The following is a 21,843-nucleotide window of genomic DNA, read 5'->3' on the forward strand; positions in this document are numbered from 1 at the left end:
CCTGACCCATCTTTGCACAAGCATCTGTAGGCTCTGTCAGAGTGTAGCTATTTATCAGGATTATCTATGACCATCTCAAAACATAAATGGGATAAAACAGCTGGAGTAATTAATATAAACATAAACTATAAAATGATGGTTTCCAAATGCATAAAACATGATATTTTATGTATGTTCTGAAGACATTTCAAAAAATATCTTCAGAACATACATATTGCACAGTTCTGGCATAGACTATCTGCCAGCTGGCAGGAAGGTGCTGTCAGCCCTGCAATGTTCACGGTAAGCTTTTTCTTGAAAAAAAATCAGATTTTGCTTGGTCATTTTTGCAGTCTGCTTTCCTCACTGGAAGCTCATATGTCGATAAAGCAAGAAGCTTGCAGCACCCCAGGTCTGCACTGGTGGTGGTGCTCTGGAAGGGATGGATGTTCATATGCAGCATTAGATGATCTGGTATGCGGCTTTCTTCCCTGCAGAAGCTGGAGATGGTAGCAATAAGCATCGGAGCATAATTCAAAGCATAGTTTCTCTAGTGACTTTAATATTAGGTAACCGTTGTAGGACAAATATGTGACAGAGGATTGAGAATTTGAAAGAAGTGTGTTTAGAAACAGCCAGTATTTTTCATTAAACACAAAAACATCTAGGTTACGTATTTATCTCCATAAAATTGACAAGCACAGTTTGTTTCTCAGAAAATGGTATGTCAGTAATACTAATTTTTTTTCTATGAGAGATGTTTTGTTTCCCCATTGGCGTTTGTTTTTGCTACTAAAATATTGTTATTATGATGTAACGGTTTGGGAGAACAATTGACGTAGTCTAAAATGCAGTATAATAATGAAGAATAATTGAGAAAAACAGCAATTCAGCTAGTTGTCCTTTGTTTCATTCAAAGATAAAGAAAAAATTCAGATAATAAGATGGAAACATCTCAGATTTGGAGTAGTACAATGGGAAGAGAAGCAGTGGAAAGTTGGTTCTGTGACTGTGTCTTCACATAAAGGCAGGCATTGATTTCATTCAGCGTGAGGAAAAAAAGGAAGGAAACTGTTGCAACAACAAAACTCAATCTTTGAACATGTTCTATTTCTAAGACTTTAAATTATGAATTTTGGTGAGTTTAGAAGGGGAGAAATTTTTTTTTTTTGCATTTTTTAATGTCTGATTTTCTAAAGCTAGATATGTCAGCCTAATTTTGATTACGGAAGTAACAAGGTGATTTTTCTGTGTGCCAATAAATATATTTGCAACATATTCTGGCCAGCAAGAAGGAAGAGCTGAGCACTGGCTCATAAGACCTCTATCCTCCGGTTTCAAAGCTGCTGTTTCTGGCTTGCATCTTTTATTCCTCTGCTGTTATCACTGTAGGATCTCTTCACAGGATTTTAGCAGAGAAGAAAAGTTCTCAAATGACTAAATGTAAGATACAATTTCCTTGAGAACAGAGGAGTATTTTGAGGGTGGTAGTATACTTCTAGTTAACACAGCTCATCTCGAAGGAAACTGGAGCCAGCTATTTTCTTGAGCACAACTTATGCATGGAATTAGACTTTATACAGGGAGGACTTTTGCATATAATCAGGTGGTTCTGGCACCTGCCCTTCAACCCAGCCTGGTGATAGTTGGTGTATGGACTGAAGCCTTCAGCAGGTGAGACTCATTTTCAGAGGGAGCAGGCACAAGCAAGGGGTGCCCCTGAGGATCAGTATGGGTTTTACTGCTACAATTTGCAACATAGGAGGTTGCTGAAATGTCACTGGCATATTTTTCAGATTCTCAGGAATTGCAGGTGCATATATTTCAGACCCAAAAAGAATTTATCAGAATTTATAGACTTGTATCTAGCACTAGAATCTACGAAAAAATGCCAATATCAAGCATGTGCCCTCTCAAGTCTGAGATTTTTGGAAAAGATAATCAGAGTGGATTGAAATATTTCAAACGGTAAAGAATCCAACACGTTCTAGGGTGGATCCTTTTGGCAGCTTTCTACTTTGTGTTAGTTTCTGTCTTATCTCATTTTCTTCTTCCATGCTCTGGAGTGAGTTGCATAGGGTGACCCAGCTGTGGTCTCAGTAGCTGCTGAGCCGAGATCGTCAGGGCTGCAAGAAGCCTTTATTTCTGTCAAGAATTTTCTGGAATTTAGCAATGTGGCTTAGCAAGCATTTCCCTCCCCTTCTTTTCTTTTTTTCTCCCAATTTAAAATAAATGTAATAGAAATGAGCATCACTGTTTGCTCCCTGAGGGGATAAACATACGAGTCTAAGTATTGCTATAGCCCCTATTTTTGCAACTGCCATCTTGGCTAGTGCATCAGTGACTCAGCTGGGATTTCCCAGCTACTGCATAAACCAAATAACCAAACTTTCCAGCAGGGGCCATAATAGACTGAGATGCTGGATGGAATGGGCACAGAGGGAAGCTAAAGGCAGATATCATCAGTAAATTGCATATTTTCTGTGGTCAAACAAGCCCTAGCTCAGCAGAGCTTTTTCACCTCTAGACATTATTGTGACATAAATCATTGCATCATGAATCACACAGTATTTCAGGAGAAAGCGTATGTTATATGATACATGCAGCTCAGTGCATTAATTTCTTCACTGGAATAAGCCCCTGCATTATGTCCAAACTGTTTGTCACATTTGTTCTTTTTGCTATGAGAAATCACCTTGTCTTACTGTCTCTTGTCCAATGAAAAATATGGACTGTTTAGTTAAAAGATAAAGAAATGCTTTATTATTTCAGCATATGCTCTTTTTCTGAGCCTAGTCTCCCTCTGGAGTAAAACGATGTGGTATGAAATCAAACATCTGGAGTTTGGAAGGTCAGCTCTGATATTGGAAAAGTACAGCCCACAGGTCTACCAAGCCCTCTGAGTGCCTCATATGTGCGAAACCATTTTTATAGTGTAATAACTGGAGACCTTTTGTTGGAAAATGTGTTGATAATCTGCTCTTGGAGTGATGTTGCTGGGATAACTCAGGGAAGTGTGATGAGCCAGTTTTATCTGCCTTAATTTCAGTTTTGTTGTTTGAGCCCTTTCTGTAATGAGCGTCTTGGTCTTTAAAAATGTTCCTTCTGTTAATAGCTGGGCCTGCTGCCTAAGTCTTCCTTTCTTCAATAGGAAATTTAATCTTTAAAAAAAGAAAAAGCAAAAAAGAAAAGAAAAGCTGTCTGGAGAAACTAAATACAAATCACATTTTTAAGAATTTGACTTAGTATTTCAGACTAGGGTTTTTTGGGTTTAGTTTTGTTTTTAAACTAACATTTCTGTTAAAATGTTGCAGGATGGCATTAGGCAGATAGGCTGTTCCTGCCCATGGTCATTTAATGGTCTGCACTCTTTTTCTCATTTGTCTGGTACTGCTGCTGCCTCCCAGACCTATTGGCCAACTGCACGCCATTGCAGTATTATTATTCTTGATTTGCTCTGCAGTGATTCCTAGAGGCTCCAGCCAGGAATCTGCAACTGTGATGCTATTCGGCGTCAGCAAGTATTGAGATGATCTCTGCATTACATATTCACAATGCAAAAAATCATAATACAAATTATAAAAGACCATAGAAACAGCTGCAGTGGTTCAGCCCAACATCCATCTAGCCCAGCATTCTGTCTCCAGCTGTGTCCATAAATAAGATGCCTAGCAAAGGAAAGGAAAAGAGCAACCCATTCCCCTGCTTCTTTTCCCAGGTCCCTCAGCCACCAGCAATTCATTTTCAGCTCAGGGGATCTCCTGCTTTTCCAGTTTCCACTTGAAGCTCCTCAATTAGCTTCTTGCACACACAGTGCTCTCCAGCAAGGAGATCTGCCACAGCCTGTGTGAGCTACTGCCACTGTGGCATGGTTTTGAACCAAGCTCCCGTTAGCTTTGGTTGGTGTCTCCTAGTCCTTGTGTTGGGAGAGGCAGGGAGCAGCCAGTCCCCACCCACCCTCTGGAGACCGATGTCCGCAACAGGCTGCAGCATCCCAGCCCGCTCTCTTGGTCCTTGTATGGCAACTGCTCCAGACTTTGATCATCCTGGTTGTGTTTCTCTGAAGCTTTTCCAGTGTTTTTTTTTCTTTTCTTTTTAGAACAGGACAGTTTCCGTCCCTATTCTCTATTTGTTCTTGTGGGGTTGTTTTTGCTCTTCAGTCAAATTAATGTCAATGTTATTCCAGACTTGGAAATATTTCATATCTGGGAAGAGGCTTCATTAAGTTGCTCCAGTTCATATGTTCTGCTACAAGAAAGGATTTGGTGTTCAGCAACTAGCAACGTTCATTAACAACCTGGGTTCTTTTGTTTTGTTTTCAACTAATTTATTCTCACGCACTTCTGAATGTGTTCAAAACTGAATGGGGAATAAATAGATTTAAGTGAAAAGTGTCAGATATTATTCTGTTGTTTTTAAGGACTTTGGGGGCTCTTAACTCCTTCAATAAATTCTTTCCTAACTCCTGCTGTGTGCTGGGGTAGGTACCAGTGCAAAGTATAGCACTTGTTTGATTTTGTGCCATGTTCAGCGATGTTGGTACCTCTAATGGGAGCAGCCTTTGCCTTCTGTCTGTCTGCCCAGCTCACCCTCCAGCGAGTTGCAAAAGCAATACTCTACCTTTATTATTTTTCTTCTTTTTCACATCATCTGTCTTACTCCATTTGCTCAGACAAATAAGTGATAAAAAGGAATGATGATCTGTTTAACACCACAGGAAGAAAGATGCATTATGAGACAAGAGAGACCTCTTGTTTACAGCAAGTTATTTTTGGTAATTAGCCATTTGTAGAGGAAGATGAGCCTCCGCTCGTAAAGTCAGCATGCCATAATTTAAGGGACTCTGAATGGAAGCCTAACATTTGCCTGAATTGCAAATGTTAATTGTGTGCATTTATAAATAAATAAATGGCTGTTTTTTCTTTGCAGGAAGCAGACTGAACAAAGACCTGAGACATTATCTCAACCAGAGGTTTCAGAAAGGATCGCCGGATCACGATCTGCAGCAGACTATTAGAGATAACCTTTATCGCCATGCTGTGCCTTGTAAGTAACAAAACATTGACCTGGTGGATTACATGTAGTAGAATTTCTTTTTTTTTTGAGGTAGCCTTCATGTGGTGGTGTGCACGGCTCCAGGAGAGACTCAGTTTTCAGCTTGGGCAAACTTCCATGTGTGACAGCAGATAGAGTTCAGGTAGGGTTGAAAAGGAAACCAGTTCACCCCTGAACTCCGCTTTCTTGATGATCTTTTTGGAACAGTTGATGATTTGATGCAGGTCTGTGATGCTTACTGTGAAGAAAAAAACCCTAAAAAAACAGCCATGAAGTGAGTACTTGCTTTAGAAATAGTCTTCATTAATATTACAGTGAATGTTTCTTTATTGATTTGAAACCTATGAATAAAAAACCTGCCTTTATTTTTATTTCCTTAGCAGAACTTTATTTCTGATGCTTATTTAACTTGTGAAATTGAACAGCATTTTATGGCTGGGTGCCATTGTAGCAGGCAAGTGTCACTGTTGGAAGGTCATCCTCAATTCAAGTAGGAGATAAGCAGTAAGAGGTAGTGAAACTGAGAAAGAAATGCTCTTTTTCACTCAAAAAACCACCAGGAGGAAAACTGAGACGTTTAGATAGTGTAATATTTAGAAGCTCAGAATCTTTACCCCAAATCAGACTGTCCTTGGTGTTTTGGGAAAGATGTACAAAGAGTGGAGAATGATCCAGTTTCATTGCACCTCTATTTGGCCTTCCCCAGCTGCCAGGAGAGGCTATTCTAAAGACAAGTTCTTTCTGCTGGAACTTTGAGCTGTGGGGATAATGGTATACCTTTCAGAGCAGGCTGGGATAAGAACTAGTAAACATCTTAGTTATAGCATACTGAGATGAGCAGCAAAACATTTTGAAGTTTTCTATCTCAACATGAATCAGAGGTTGTTTATCCTGGTAAACTTACATAAATATTGAAGAATAATGTTACCACTCAAAAATCGGTATTTGTCAACAAATATCACATAATGGTAGGTAGAGTAATAGCTATTTTCAATCTAAGTGTTGCATGCAGGAGAACTGTGTAGGGCCACAGTTAAAATTGTGTGGTAACAATGACAAATGTTGATTCTTCAAATGGCAGATGCTGTATATCACCATTGAGTTTATTCTTATTTTATCAGTGGAAAGCATAGACCAAATTACGTTTAAAGTGCTGTGCATAGACATAAAGAATAAGTATGGATTATTATTTTCTATTGAACACTTCCATTTTCCATTTTGTCAATGTGAAATATGATTAGTTTTCAATCATCTAACTTGCCAGGCTGCAGGTTTCTAAAGCATACTGTGGAAAGTGCCTTCTAACATGGGCAATGTTAGGCTCGGGAGATGCAATGTCGTGATGCTAATGTCCTTCTGCCTATGTGTTGTATTCCAATTTCTAAAGCAGCAAATGAAGCAAATGAGTGTAAGTTCTGTGGAAGCATTTTGTATGTTACCAAGGTTACACTTTGAAATGTTTTCCATTGATTCTCTTCTCTGATTTATTGAACTTGATGGTGAGCTAAACTGCGTGGACTCATTAAAGACTTTTGATTTAAAATCAAGAGCAGTGAAAGCGATTCCTACCTTTAGCTGGGGGAGATATGGCTTGCCGATGTATTGATAAGGACATCAGTACTTATGTTCCATTTATGAAGCAAATAGAAAATCTGAAATTTGGAATTAGTTATTGTGTGTCTCCATACTTGCTGAGTTGTAAATGAGGTAGCGTTTAATTTTTCCTTATATACTGTGGGGATGGTATTAGGGATAGCTTTTAAGAATGATGCTAATATTCACATGTGAATTTGAATGATACTGCTGCACGCATGGTGGGTTGGGATGCTGTACAGGTCTGGAGATTAATCTAGCTGTACACTCATATTTTTATTCCTTGGTACACGTGACCAGTAAATCCACAGCCCTGGACGAATCTCTAGTGCTAATGGATTATGAAGTCTTGTATTTTGAAAATGGAATTCCCTGCTGATTATGTGGTAAACACGAACAGGAACACAAGGTCACTTGGACTGAGCATGCTTGGCCTGACAGCTGCTTTTTGTTGCACTAATATAAGGGGTAAATGAAGTGATAAATAGTAAATGCAAAATGGAGAAAGGCGATCTTAACCAGTTCTTCCCCAGAAAGAATTCCATGTGGTTCGGCTCTGACTAGTTTGGTACAGGCAGTGAGAAAACCTAGCGGGCTTCTCTTTCCCACACAGCCATGTCCTGGGTGCATGCTTGGCTGACTCGGGAACTGAGTGAAGACATGGCTATAGCTTTTGTAGAAGATAGAGCTCAAGCAGAGGGGAGGAAAAATGCAGAAAGTTTGACTTGACCTCGTTATTTCATATGACAATGACATGCAGCGTCATTTAGATTTTTAATTTAGGAGAGCTGGTTAAGAATTTGCTTTATTTTCTGGTGAACAATCAAGGGTAAGAGTGGGATGAGGCCAGCTCTCAAAGGCAATATAAGCATTGCATAAATGGGTGATACAGGGATGTGTTTTTGAGAGACTAGACAACTTCATCCCTAAACGTGGGAGCTGTCATAAAGAAATGAGACCTTGAAAATGGACGCAAAAGTGAAGTATTTTTGAAATAAGTAGATGCAGCATACAGTTATTTTTGCAAGCTGAAGTCTTCTCCTTTTCCTCAGTGCCCTCTGCCCCTCCAGCATGCTTCCTCTGAGTCTTCGTACCCTGAGCTCCCTGCTCCCCATTGAGCTAATTTTTTTTTTTGCAAAGGTCTGTAGTAAATAACAGCTGTGACAAGCTTCCAGGTAGCCTCCAAGTTTAGTTGTTAGGCTGTTGTGAGTGCTCTGTTGTTACTATCACACCAAACCCACGGGTTTATTTACAGACCCAAAGCATCCTCCTCTGGAATTTCCAACTTCAGCATCATAATCTAGGACAGAGCCAGAGTAAGGCAGAGTAACTCTTTGAAAGAGTTAGTGTAGTTCAGCCACTGAACTAACTTGAATTTCAGCTGAACCCACTGTGTGTTATTTCCTTCCATTTCTTCGTGATGGTCTCATTTCACTGTGAACTTCACATGCTTGGTCAGAGACTTTTTTTTAGGGCATGTTTGTCTTCTGCTTAAGAAAAATCAGCACCTTAAGCTTGAGCAAAGTTATTCTGCTTACATGTTCAGATAAATAACTGTTCGCATTCCTAGCACGTAGGATCCACTGTCAAAACTAGAAAAAACCCTCAAATACATCATCCAGATTAGCAAGATGTTGGTCCAGTCTCTAGCTATCCCCTTTGCCTCATTTTGTTTTGAAGCACCACATTTTTCCTGTTTTCTGATGCGCCTAATGAAGATCACCAGAAATAATGCTCTATTTGTGGGCTAGTTAATGGCTCCATTGAGCTTGGAGTAAACTGTGAATTGGCAACAATTTCATGATTACTGACTGGCCATGACTGTACCACAAGTGCTTTGACTGATGCAGAGACTTTGCCCACAGCTTATTTCTAGTATGGATTTCACTTATTCCAGCTCAATTTTGCCAGCCTAAACACTTAAGAGCAAAAGGGCAGGTTTACCAACTGTGTGAGGTATCTTGCTGGGGCACCTTGTGGCATGTCTGGGTCCACCTGTGCTAACAGAAGTTGATGTGATTTGCATTCAGCCTGATTTGGGGGTTGGCTGAGAGTCTGTGATAGAATCATAGAATCATTTAAGTTGGAAAAGGCCTTTAAGATCATGGAGTCCAACTGTTAACCTGACACTGCCAAGTCCACCACTAAGCCATGTCCCTAAGCACCAAATCTACACATCTTTTAAATACCTAAAGGGGTGGTGACTCAGCCACTTCCCTGGGCAGCCCATTCCAATGCTTGGCAACCCTTTTGGTGAAGAAATTTTTCCTAGTATCCAATCTAAACCTCCCCTGGCACAACCTGAGGCTGTTTCCTCTTGTCCTATCACTTGTTGCATGGGGGAAGAGACTGACACCCACCTCGCTACAACCTCCTTTCAGGTAGTTGTAGAGAGCGATAAGGTCTTCCCTGAACCTCCTTTTCTCCAGGCTAAACATCCCCAGTTCGCTTAGCTGCTCCTGATAGGATTTGTGCTCTAGACCCTTCACCAGCTTCATTGCCCTTCTCTGGACACATTCCAGCACCTTGATGTATTTCTTGTAGTGAGGGGCCCCAAACTGAACATTGTATTGGAGGTGTGCCCTCACCAGTGCCAAATACAGTGCTTAGTCCTGCCAGCCACACTATTTCTGATACAAGCCAGGACACTATTGGCCGCCTTGGCCAACTGGACACACTGCTGGCTCATATTCAGCAGCTGTTGACCAACATCCTCAGGTCCTTTTCTGCCAGCTTTCCAGCCACTCCCCCCCAAGCCTGTAATGTTAGATGGGGTCATTGTGACCCAAGTGCAGGACCCGGCACTTAGCCTTGTTGAACCTGCTATAGTTGGCCTTAGCCCATCAATGCAGCCTGTCCAGATCCCTCTGTAGAGTCTTTCTACCCTCCAGCAGATCAACACACCTGCCTAGCTTAGTGTCATCTGCAAACTTGCTGAGGGTGCACTCGATCCCCTCATCCAGATCATTGATAAAGATATTAAACAGAACTGGCCCCAGTACTGAGCCCTGGGGAATACCAGCTATGACTGGCCTCCAGCTGGATTTAACTCCATTCACCACAACTCTCTGGGCCTGGCCATCCAGCCAGTTTTTTACCCAGCAAAGAGTATGCCCTTCCAAGCCATGAGCAGCCAGTTTCTCCAGGAGAATGCTGTAGGAAACTGTGTCAAAGGTTTTACTAAAGTCTAGGTGGACAACATCCACAGCCTGAGTCACCTTGTCATAGAGGGAGATCAGGTTGGTCAAGCAGGACCTGCCTTTCATAAACCTATGCTGACTGGGCCTGATCACTTGGTGGTCCTGTACATGCTGTGTAATGGCACTGAAGATGATCTGCTCCATAACCTTCCCCAGCACTGAAGTCAGGCTGACAGGCCTGTAGTTCCCTGGATCCTCCTTCCAGCCCGTGTTGTAGACAGGTATCACATTTGCTAACTTCCAGTCAACGGGGATCTCTCTGGTTAGCCAAGACTGCTGATAAATGATTGAAAGTGGCTTGGTGAGCACTTCTGCCAGCTCCCTCAGTACCCTTGGGTGGATCCCCATAGAATTGTGTGTGTAGAATGTGCTGGCATCCTGACTTTAGGTTTCAGAGAGTGTTTCTAGGAGCAGAACTCCCCAAAACAGGACTGGTGTATGTGAAGATTTACTTAGTGGAAAATGTGCTTAGTTGGAAGTACATCTAAGAATATACCCATTAAATAGGTATTTCTAAGTAGCCTTACCTTGGGATATCTGTGCAATAGTGTGAATTGAGAAAGATGTGATAGCATTTTGCTTTAACATTATAGTGCAGCAGCATGTCTAACCCACTGTTCACAGAAGGCTGAACAAGACAGGATTATCTTCCTCATTTTGAAATGATGGTAGAGGGCATCTGTTTAAAATAAACAAGCAGTACTGGCCATTTGTCCTAGTTGCTTATTCTCAACAACCTGACAGCAGTTTTCTTTTCAAAGTGTATTGAGAAGAATCAGGATGGTATTATTTCCATAAAAGCTTATCTCAGCATGTGTTTGTTTTTTTTTTCCTCTGAGCACATTTACCTGATTCTTCACTTGTTTCAGTCCTGTGTGACATGCAGAGGCAGCTGTGGTGGGTCTGGCATCTGTACCTTTACTTGCCAAAACAGTATACCTGGTGCAGGCATGACTGAAAGAACACATCAGTGGTCCCTTCCCTGTTCACGTATATTCTGCATTTCTCTTATTTCAGTACTGTGCAATTCCTTTCTTTGCCAGGCTGTAGTCTTCAGAAGCAAAACTCCAGAAAGTGCAAGGTCTTCTTGATGGTAAATGAAATGGGGACAATGTAATGGCTAGCTTAGAGTTAAGCCTTAGATGTCAGCTTAGACACTATGTGGCAATCTTTTTTTTTTTTTTTAACTTCCCCCTCTCCCTCCTCTTCTTCCCAAAATTAGCTTTTAAAACCTCAGGAGGTCATCATTCAACAGTTGATTCACTTTCCCAAAACAAGTACATGTCCTGGGATTAATTGGCTGGAGATTTTAACATTAGAGATTTACCACTTTCATTTCTGCTGTCTGTTCTCTCGCCTTCCCAGAGTTTGATCTGCTCCTCTGTCTTCAATTACAGAACAGTAGCTCCAACTGTTGTGGTTAGTCTTATAGGGGAGCGTGGAGCAAAATGGAAAAAAATGGATGAAAATCAATAGTGTAAGTGTCGAGTAATCTGTAAGGAGGCTTAGAAAAAGACAGAGACACCCAGGCAACCTGGCTGGCCTGAGCTTTTCCACATTTCAGTGGGGAATTTGAGAAAAAGTTTCTTTATTCCATGTGATCTGCTGGTGTGAAGGAAAAGTCTCCTTTCTAAGGAAAACCAGTAATACTGAATGAGGAAACTTCATAGTATTTCTAGGACAAACTTTAGTAAGTGGATGTAGAAGAGCACATTGAACCTTATTGTCTGGATTAAATGTTTTCATGGATAATTGAACTACCAAAGGGCAGTTTAGTTGCTGCAGGGGTGGGATAAGCTGCTACATGCGTAACCACCATCATCTGCAACTAATGGAGGACTAGAGAGACTAAATGGGCTGGGGTGTGATGAAACTGCTGTCAAACACACAGTTAGGTGATTTCCCAGGATAGTTTTTAAAGTCCTGTAGCACTGGGCTCCCCATAAGTACTTCTGAGCTTCAAAATGAATTGATAGAAGGGATATGCAAACCCACTTACAGAAGGATCTTTTCTTCAGAATATTGAGTATAATAGTGTATCAGTATACTGGGGAAAATTGTTGAAGTGAAGCAGAAAGACCTTTGTTACATATACATGTGTTTTTACTGTGGGGATATTTGAGTCACAATTTTGAAGTTATTTTTAGTTAGTAATTTTTATTAAGGATAAACAGAATCACTGACAGTGCACATTATTTTTCTTCACAGGAAATAAATCATCAGTTTATGTACACAAATATTCTTAGAATTCTCAAAAGCTTTCCAGACCTGCAGCCATATTTATTATCCAAGTACCTTTTGTTGCAGTTCCCTTCCTAAAGGTGTAATTCTGCTTTTGTAATGAGAAAAAGTTGCAGTGTCCATGAAATATTCATTTGAAGGCCCCCACTGATAAGGTGATGAACAGTAAGCCGGTCTTTTTTCTAACACACAGAAAATAATTAATTTTTTTCCAAGACTTATGTTAGGAAAAAGTTTTAAATATTTTAAAAATCGTGTCCTTATCACTAGGGTGCAACATATAGGCACCAGCAGTATGTAAAAGATAATTTTTCTCAAGAACATTTTCTTGTGAGTTAACCTAATTTTGAAGAATATGGGGCATATTTTCCATGCCAGCTAATGTACACACATGTAATTTTTCCTGTATTTTCAGCAGGGGCAGTATCCTGACTATAACCAGTGGGTTTAGAAAATCCTTGTAGCTGTGTTCCGGGGAGTGCGGAATTGCAGCAGTCCCCTGCAGTTTTCAAGGATATAATTATTTCACATATTAGTGAACCAGATGTGTTTTCACTTTTGAGAGAGAAAAATGTCCTGTTTTGAGCAACAGAGCCAATATTTCTGTAGTTCAGTTCCCTTCTACACAGTCATTTCTGTTTAATCTAGGAGACTTCAGACCTTTTTTTCCATCTGGTCTCTCCTTTCAGATCAATAGTACATTTTGTGCCAGTGGAGCTATTGGGTTTGGGGTTTTTTTAACATTTGGAAATAAAAGCACTTACGATAGCAAATATTGCTCCATCTGCTTACCCATTTGTGAGGAATAGCTTTTTTGTATTTCACTGTACACCCAGTTGAAATTGCATGAGGCACCAGAGAACAGTACAAAGCAGAAGAGCTCAAGCCTTACAGGCTCTCCCATGCCACTTGCCAAAGGAGATTTGGGTAAGAAGTGTGGGAAGAGATTACATGGCTAGTTTTCTTTGTTAGTCCCCAGTGTACTTAATTTTGTGTTTTTTCATTGCGCTTGCTTTGTACTACGGCAAAGCATCTGCGAGTGGGTATTTAGGTAATGCAAACAACGTCTGTGTATGTGTTTTAAAATGTGAAGGTTTCTAAAGTTGTAAGTCTCTTAGCAGCGAGTAAATCGGAGCTGAGAGCGGGTACTGCTCTTTGGCGGTTGAAGGGGTGGAGATGAATTACTTCAAAACTGGCTCTGTCCTGCCATAGTTTTATTCACCATCACAATTTAGACTATAGAAGAGGCAAACCATAAGATCACCCAAGGTAATGGAAATGAAAGTCTGCTGAAGAGTGTGTGGTCAAAGGTGATAAATGTCCTATCCAGATTTTTCATACGATGTCCCAGGGTCCTGATTAGACCTTTTGTGATGGTTGCAGTGTCCCAGTTTTTTATTTCATCGAGGTGGTTTGATATCTTTTCAACTACCACCATGTGTCTGTTCAAGGTTTACAGTGTATTGATTATGCTACAAGCCAACAGAATGCGTGTTCCAGGCAAAAGAACAGCCTAAAATGAGGAAAAATTAAATGCATAGCCATTTTTTAAGCTGTTATTCCACTCATATTTGCGTTTGGGATTCACATTTGTTATTTCACTATTAACTCCCTCTAGAAAGCACCCTTCACTCTGTATAGGTATGTTTGTGCTTGGATGTGTTGATTTGCATGGTGGTTTCACAGTTACAAAAATCCCATGCTGCTTTCATCAAAAATGGCAGTCCTTAAAAGAGGACACTTGAAAATCCTATTTATATGATATTATTCTGGTCCAGTGCGGTACCTGCAGTGTAGTGTGGGCAAAACCAGTGCAGACTTGCTACGTTTCATCTTCAAACAATTATCCTTTTTTTAGAAACATTACCATTTTTCTTTTTTAGAAACATTACCATGTTTCTTCACATAAAGTGTGCTGTATTTGTCCTCTAAATCCTTTCTCTCTTTATTTCAGCAGAGAGGAGATTAGGCGTGTAATCATTTATAAAGCTGTTTAGATTCTGCTAGCTGGTTTTCTTTGGGGAGAGTCATACCCAGCACCTTTACTAGGAATAACTCTGTAAATTAATCTTCATGGATTTCCTTCCCCTCCACCCTCAGTGAATAAGAAGGTAGAAAAAATAGAATAAATATTTCTAGTTCTGCCCCCACTGAAGGAGAAATAAATCTTTCCTCTTAGTCATAAACGTCTAGATGTATCCTTTTTTTAATAATGTCCTCTTGAATAATTAGAGCTTTGAGTTATGAAGTCAAGATTCCTGGGTCATTGCCAGAACAGATTTGTTTAAGAGGGACACTAGTTCCCTGAGTTCCTTTTAAAGGGCTTTGTAATGTCCCAGGCTGCTCTTAATTAGTGATTTAAGAGCAAATACATCTGTTTCACTGAGGATTGTGAAAATTATTATTTAAATGGAAATGTGTAATAAATGGCTCTTTGAAAGGCGAATGTATCTTCAGAATGAGACATGTATCACAGAGTAATCAGGTGGATAGTGATCTATCAGCTCTACTTGCAGGGTCTTTTTGGAGCTGAAGATGGAGAAAAACATCAAAGACCCTTGGAAGCATCATCTGCCATTGAATTATATTTTATACTTCATCATTCATTCACTGCCTGCACTTTTTCTTTAAACATCAGGTTTAACACTTTGTTTACCAGGGGAAAAAACAGTAAACAAATGCTGATATTGGTAAAAGGAGGTCTGTAGGAAGAAGTACTATTGCTTATTAGATAAATTGGCGATACTTCATTTTTATCTCAGACCATCATGGCTACTCAAATACTGCCACAACAGTACTGATTTTTATACCAAATTTAAAACTACTTAATGGGAGATTGTTATATGCTAAAAATGTGCAGGTAATCTTTGCCATATTAGGAACTTGAACTGGCGTACCTTGGAACTGAGGGCCTGGGGCAGGTGACGGAGGAAGGAGGAACTCCAAATTAAGAAGCTGCTGCTTTTAGCAAACTCTTCCTTGCATACATGAGGAGATGGATATTTATAAATGCAGCATTACCATCTCCTACTGTTCACATGTCTTGAATTAATCAAAAACTTGAAACTGGATATTTTGACTCTTTTCATTTACCTGTTTGTTTCTGAGCCCTTACTGCCATTTTCTTTCATGTTTTTCTAGGCTGTGGGTTTTTTGGTGTTTTCTTTTTTGCAGAGGGGGCTGATACATGAAAGCTGAAAACGTACTTGAATAGTGAGGTTATTTTCAGCTGTCCTCAATCCAGATATGTAAGGTTTTGAGAAAAGCAGCAAGTGTTGCAAAATGTGCAAGAGAGTTTGAGGAAAACCCAGCAGGATGCTAAGTGGCAGCGCAGAAGTAGGAAGGTTGGACTTGACAGTCACTGACAGAATCACAGAATCACTAGGTTGGAAAGGACCTTCAAGATCATCAAGTCCAGCCATTAATCCAGCGCCACCATGTCCCGTAAACCATGTCCTGAAGCGCCACATCCACACATTTTTTGAACACTTCCAGAGATGGCGACTCCACCACCTCCCTGGGCAGCCTGTGCCAATGCCTGACCACTCTCTCAGTGAAGAAATTTTTCCTAATATCCAATCTAAACCTCCCCTGGCGCAACTTGAGGGGCAGAGCTGGGTCCAGTTCTTTCAGGAATGTGAGCATCCCATAATGTTCATAAATATCTTTCCCATTTTGCATTCCTATAATTTTAAATGCATATTTTGCTATCTCACTTAGTCTTCTGCAATCTTCTGCAAAACGCCCAGTGTTTTCTGGAAGGGAACAGCCAATAAGATGTGATAGTGCTGCTCTGTGTAACTAACCACGCTGGAGAATCGCATTGACAGACATTCTGTAAATTGCCCACATTATAGAACATTGACGATACCATTAAAATGGCAAATTTAATCTTATAGTACTGTTAGATTTCTCCCTCATTAACTCTGATCTGATAAACAACCTCCAGCATATTTTGAAGGTAATAGTCACCTTACAATCACTATTGCTCCTCTCTATCTGGCATTTCAAGCTCCTATGGATTTATAGTTCTTCTGTCATCTAATCTGTACTTACTGCTGCTTTTTTTTTTTTTTTTTTTAAATTGTGCTTACAAGCAGACCCTTTAGTCGAGGGCCCTGGGCATGCAATTAACACTTCACAGCAAGAACAATGTCACCCTAAATTCCTTTCCTGAGATTTAGGACAACATCAGTTTTAGAGAATAAAATTAACCCAATGTTCAGGTGAGCACGATGCAGACCTGCAAAGGTGTTTTAGTACTGGGCACTTTGTAAGGGTTGGTACAGGGTAATGCTGGTAGCTGGTTTTGTTCTTGGCTTTTGCAAACAGATATCAGAGCAGCCTCTGCAGAATCTTGCTGGAGATGTAGGTGGTGAAGAGGGGACCAAGCGGGTGCTGTAGCAGGGGCTGTGATGGGTGCTGGGCACAGTCCCACCACCACCAGGCAGAGCAGCCCTGCCACAGCATGCCTGGGAGCTGGCAAAGCCGAAGGAACTTTTTTCAGCCGTGTCTGTCCAGCAGAGACAACTTCCCCTCCCAAACGTTAATCCTCAAGCAGCAAAACCATGAGCTGCAGCTTAACAAAGTAACCTTAGCTCCTCTCGACTAGCAGGGAGGCTTCCGTGGAGGTACCACTTGGCTCCTTGTTTTCCTAAGTGAGTCATGGTTTAATTAGAGTGCTGTCTCGAGGAGGAGATGGTTGTTACACATCACCTATCACAATGTAAAAGTGGAAAGTGACGCTGAAACGCTGACCCTTAATCTGAAGTGCACCATCTGTGTTTTATTTCCACATCTTGCTGAGTTTACAGTTATTTGAATTCACAGTTTGTTCCCCATTTGCTGTTCCCACATGGTAAGTGAATTGGATCCAAAATGTTCTGATGGAAGATTGAGGAGTCTGCTGGAGAAGTTTGTTCCTACCTACAAGAGTGCTCTATCTCACACTTCTTCTACCTTGTGAGTTAAATCCCAGCTGTAAAATCTTGTCACAAGATGGTCGTCTTTCATGGTGGGAAGTTGGGGTTACTGTAAGGACAAAGACTCCCTTCCTCATCCTGAAGTGATCTATGGTTTGCCTTTGCCTTTCTGCTCAAGAAAAGGTAGAGAGTTCCCTCACATCTGACAAAGTATTTGCTTTACTGTTCCTGTAAAATTGTGTGGATGCTTATCTGGTGATGCTTGGCATTGAAGCACCACTCTTATTTAATATTTTTTCTTTGTTAGTATGAGCCAAAATGTTTGATGCTAAAATAAGACTGGGTATAATATAATGAAGGGTGCTATAATTAGGATTGTAACGGTTTTCATGGTGCAAACTTGAATTACTCTGATTTTAGAATGGGCAAGCAGCTCAAACCCATGTTGAATTTCATTTATTCTCCTTTATTTCTATTTTTTCTACTGACAGCAACCATTTTCTTAAGACGTAACTAACTGTAAAGAAGATATAAAATTTAAACATGTCATATTTCAAAAGCAAGCCATCAAAACGCTGAAGGCTGTATAAACTTAAATACCTTCTTTGGCTTTTGCTGTAGACCACACAAGCTCTGAGAAATTGATTACTCTGGTGCTCGAAGGGGCTTTCATGATACAGAAACAGAGGTTTGCATTGAATTTCTTTCTTTGTGTGTGGGACTTTTTTTTTTTTTTTTTTTTTTTTGAAAGAGAAAAAGCCCTTAAACCCCAGATTAAAAATAAGTCATTTCATTGTTTCCTTCCCCCTCCTTCTAAATCTTATGAAAGAGTTTTCATAAATGATTGGGGGAGCTGCATCTCTGAATAAATGTAAAGTAAAATGCTCCATTTCTTTTTTAATAAAGAGGCTTTTTTCTGGAATGTCCCATTTAGGTGCTGCTTCATTGAAGTATCATCTAGTAAGAGAGTTTCAGTGTGGCTTGTGCAGATTTTTCTTATTTTGTGGACATGAAGAGGAGAGGCGAGGTATTAGGAGTTACTGATGTTTGTATTGCAGTTTTCAAATTTACTGTATCCAGTACTCTAAACCCATCATTATGAAAGGCTCTGGACTCGTCATGGAGACTGTGAGCTGACTGCCCAGATACCCAAAAAACAGCATAAGACTCAATTCAGGCTGCTCTTGAAAAATTGGGAAGGTGAATCTTGAGCAAAGAATTTTTATCTATTCTTTTTAGACGAGACACGTAATGAGCCAGCACCTTGGGCCAGATGGTGTTTTCATGAAAACATTTATGTCCCATAAACTTAAGACTATTTTATATATTTATAGTTAGGCCATTGTCCTGTTCCTGTGTGGCTATTTCTTTCATAAAGGTAATACAAGACTTGCTATCTCTTGGTGGCGTTTTGCCCCTACCCAGTTCAAACACTTTTGGGGATCGGGTACTTCAGCGAGAGCTGTTGCTGTATTTGCACTGTTCGGTTTGGTAGTGGAACAGAGATAATGTTTTTTCCTTACGTTGCCTGGCCCTTGCACACACATGCTGTAAACTCACGAGCTGTCGTCTGCCTCCACACCTGCACCGAGCTGCTTTGCAAGTGATGGCTCTTGGCTGGTGTGGTTCAAAACATCTGCTTGTTAGCGCAGCAGCGGTGTGTGCTGTCCCAGCTGTGCCTGAGCTCTGGTCCATGGTGACCAGTGGTGGCCACATAGCACCCTGTGCCCGCCCCACCAGCACCGTCCGCATGTCCCTGCCTGCCTCGGTGGAGCTGTGCAAGCCCCAGCAAAGCAGCCGTTGAGCTGCAGGAGAGCGGGTTTCCTTGCGAGGCTGGAGTCCCCTGGGATTTCAGTACGGCATCTAAGCAATCCTGTCCTGTGAGATACATGGAAAGCGTCCAAGACGGACGCCTGCTGGCTCTGAAGCAGTCAAGTGCTTTTTCCAAAATATCTTTGGCCCCTGTTCTTGATGTTTACTTTTAAAAAGATACAGGCATGTGTTGGCTGTAAAAGAAAGGGAAAAAAATAATCATTGCTACTGTCACTGAAATTCCCTGCAGATTTAAAAGGAAGATGAAAGTTGGTACTTTAGGAGAAACTCAAAGCCCTTGGGACAAGCACAGCAGAAAACAGAAAGATGCTCTGTATTCTGTCTGGTGGCTTGCAAAAATGAGTGCTGTATCTCCTACAGAGAGAGACAGAGCCAGAAATACATATTTGCATCGTTCCCCTATTCTTGTGCCTTGCAAACTAGGACAATACCATTTTGCACTTCCCTGGGCATATTCTCAAACTAGCTCAGTGAGGTGATAGAGAAATAAAAAGGGTGAGGGTGAAAGAAGAGAGGGGGCAAAAATCTGCCTTGTGGTATTTCAGATCTCCAGCATACACAGGTGCTTTTTAATCCCTCTGGCCTACATATTCCTCAGCCCCTAGGAATAGAGGAGTCGTGATGTAATGCTCTTTTCCTCACACTCCCAGCTTAAATACAGATGGAAATTGTTGTCATGTGTTAGAAATGTCACCAATAATATAAAAGGCAGGCTTCTGCATTCTCCCTTTTGCACTGTCAGCTGCTGCTGCCAGCTTATTCTTCCCTCTCAGACCTATTGTCATGTGGCAGAAACCCTGATGTAAGTAAGCCCTGTCCTCCCCCTGCTTATGATCCCTGCATTTTTTATTCCCCTCTGCTGCAGTGCTGAGGATCATTACATACCACGACTTAAAGACAAGACCTCACAAAGGAAGGATTAATCTTGTATTTGTGCTTGAATTTCGAAGGACTCAGGCAAGTGAGAATGTTCCATTGTATTCTCTTTTCTTCTTTCTTTCGTAGATGCTAACGTGAGAAATGAAAAGCAGCAAATGTGATAAGCTAGGTCTGTGTTTACTGAGTGAACCCAGTGGCTCCTCAGCTGCAGGTTGTGCCTGTAAGTAGCGAGCGGGTTATAACAGGAGGCTGCGGGGTTGGGAAGGGAGCTGCCGAGCGGAGCTGCGCAGCCTTAGCCCAGCCTGGGAGGACAGATGGCTAGTGCTGCTTTTTAATTCATCAAGCAGGCTTTACGTGAGGCCCGTTGGCGAGCGGGCGCGCTGCGAAAAGCGGGGTCAATGGGCACGAATAGGCTGAGATCAGGACCAGATGCCTGCTGAACAATGGGGCTTTTGAAAGAAATGCGGGAGGAAGCGTGGCGCTCGCTTTGTACAGCCTCCGCATTGCAGGTTGGAATGGGGCAGCTCCGATTTAATGAAGTGCATTCCTAAACGTGGTCGTCAGCCCGGGCTGTGAGACAAGGGGACATGTCAGAAGGGGGCTTGTGGGGCCGGCGTGGGGGGGAACGATCCACTGATGGATCGCCCCGAACAATGCAGTCTTAGTGTTGGATGGGAGAAACCATCAATACATCCCTGTGCATATTAATGCGGTACAGCAGGTGTTGCTAAATGTCTATCCCCGCATTGTTCTCCTGCGGCTCAGCCGAGGAGGGGGCAGGAAGGAGACCTCGCGAGGCACCCGCTCATCTGGGGTAGAAATGTAGCTGCTCCCCAGACGGCCGCGCATGCCGAAAGTAAAGTAGGAGGCGAGCGTCGGCGCACGTTTCCGCTCCTGGGGTCGCAGCGTGGGGCAAGGTGCTGGGCGCTGTGAGCTGTGCTGGGCAGTGGTCCCCTGCGCTGGCTCCGGCAAGCAAGCGGGGGGCAGGCTCAGAGGGGCTGGTCACATCTTAAAGGCATAGCAGGGCCAGGAGGGTCCTTTTCTCTGCAAAACATCCCCTAAAGTAAGCAGGTGTGAGGGCTGGGAAGTGAACCTCCCGAGAGCAGGCTGGGTCACCAGGGCAGAGGGCAAGGAGGGAGGAGGCAGAGATGGTGTCTCAGTTGAAATTCAGCAGTGAGAGAGTTAAGAAGGGCATATTTTTTTCAGCTTCTCCAGAAATACATCAATTGTGAATGAGTTGCAGAAGCTGTGAATTGCAATAAACAAGGTGTACAACATGTATTTTGTTTGGTTTTATACCTATTTCTGCATTTGTGTGTATCCTGCTGCACTGGCTGGATATACCCCTCAGGATAGTTTTCCATGTAACAGAAGTAATATCCCTAAATACTTACAGACTTGTTATCCAGTGTAATTCTTGAAGGCGTGGGGGGAGGGGGAGGGCAGTACATAGTCTGTCATTATTGTATGTATTTCTTAATAAAAAGACACACATTTAATTGCTCCCATTGTGTTGTCTGCTCCCCTTGTGATTTGTGACATGCTATACTGTATTTGTCAGCAGAATGAAAGGGGTCTTTGTTCCTTATTCGTATTACGGCACACTGCACCTCAGTGAAAATGGAGTATTTGCCTTTAGACCTAACTTAGCTGGTGATCTGCACCCACTGTTATACTGGGGAAGGGCTTCTGTTTTTTCCCAGGAATTTCAGAGGAATTTGCAGGCAAGGCTTGTATTATTTTATTTATTTATTTTTACATATCAGTGTGTTAACAGTGATGAAGATTAACCAGCTTCATTTACCCACGGGACAGCTAAAGCGTGGCCAGCGGTTGCTGCAGCTTCGCATATTGCGGCTGCCTTTGCGTGTATCCCTTGTCTGTGCATGAATGGCCAAATCGACTGTGAACTAGGATTTAGTCCTTGTGCACCTTCAATCATTTACTGCTGTGTAAACTGCCAACAAGAGTTTAGAAAAATAAACCCAAAGCCTGTAATAAGGAGAAGCTTGTATGCGTATTCAAAGGTTGGCCAAGACTTCAGGGTAATAAAGGCGGTTGCTGAACGGCCAGCTATGAGAGTGACTATTTGGGGATGCCAGTAGCACTTGTAGAGTGCTTTCCGGCCACGGGTGCTGAGT

At 41.7% G+C, this 21,843-nt stretch overlaps 1 protein-coding gene across 1 annotated transcript in view; it reads left to right on the top strand.

The window, feature by feature from the left end:
• Window positions 1–21,843, top strand: part of MAGI1 (membrane associated guanylate kinase, WW and PDZ domain containing 1) — a 362,851-nt gene that overhangs the window by 184,541 nt on the left and 156,467 nt on the right. The window contains exon 2 of the mRNA XM_082004576.1: window positions 4,909–5,025. Within this exon, the coding sequence (XP_081860702.1) occupies window positions 4,909–5,025 (117 nt within the window). The remainder of the gene's footprint in view (window positions 1–4,908; window positions 5,026–21,843) is intronic.

The sequence above is a fragment of the Phaethon aethereus genome, assembly GCF_964289735.1.
Source record: "Phaethon aethereus genome assembly, chromosome: 11".
In the NCBI taxonomy this organism is placed as follows: domain Eukaryota; kingdom Metazoa; phylum Chordata; class Aves; order Phaethontiformes; family Phaethontidae; genus Phaethon; species Phaethon aethereus.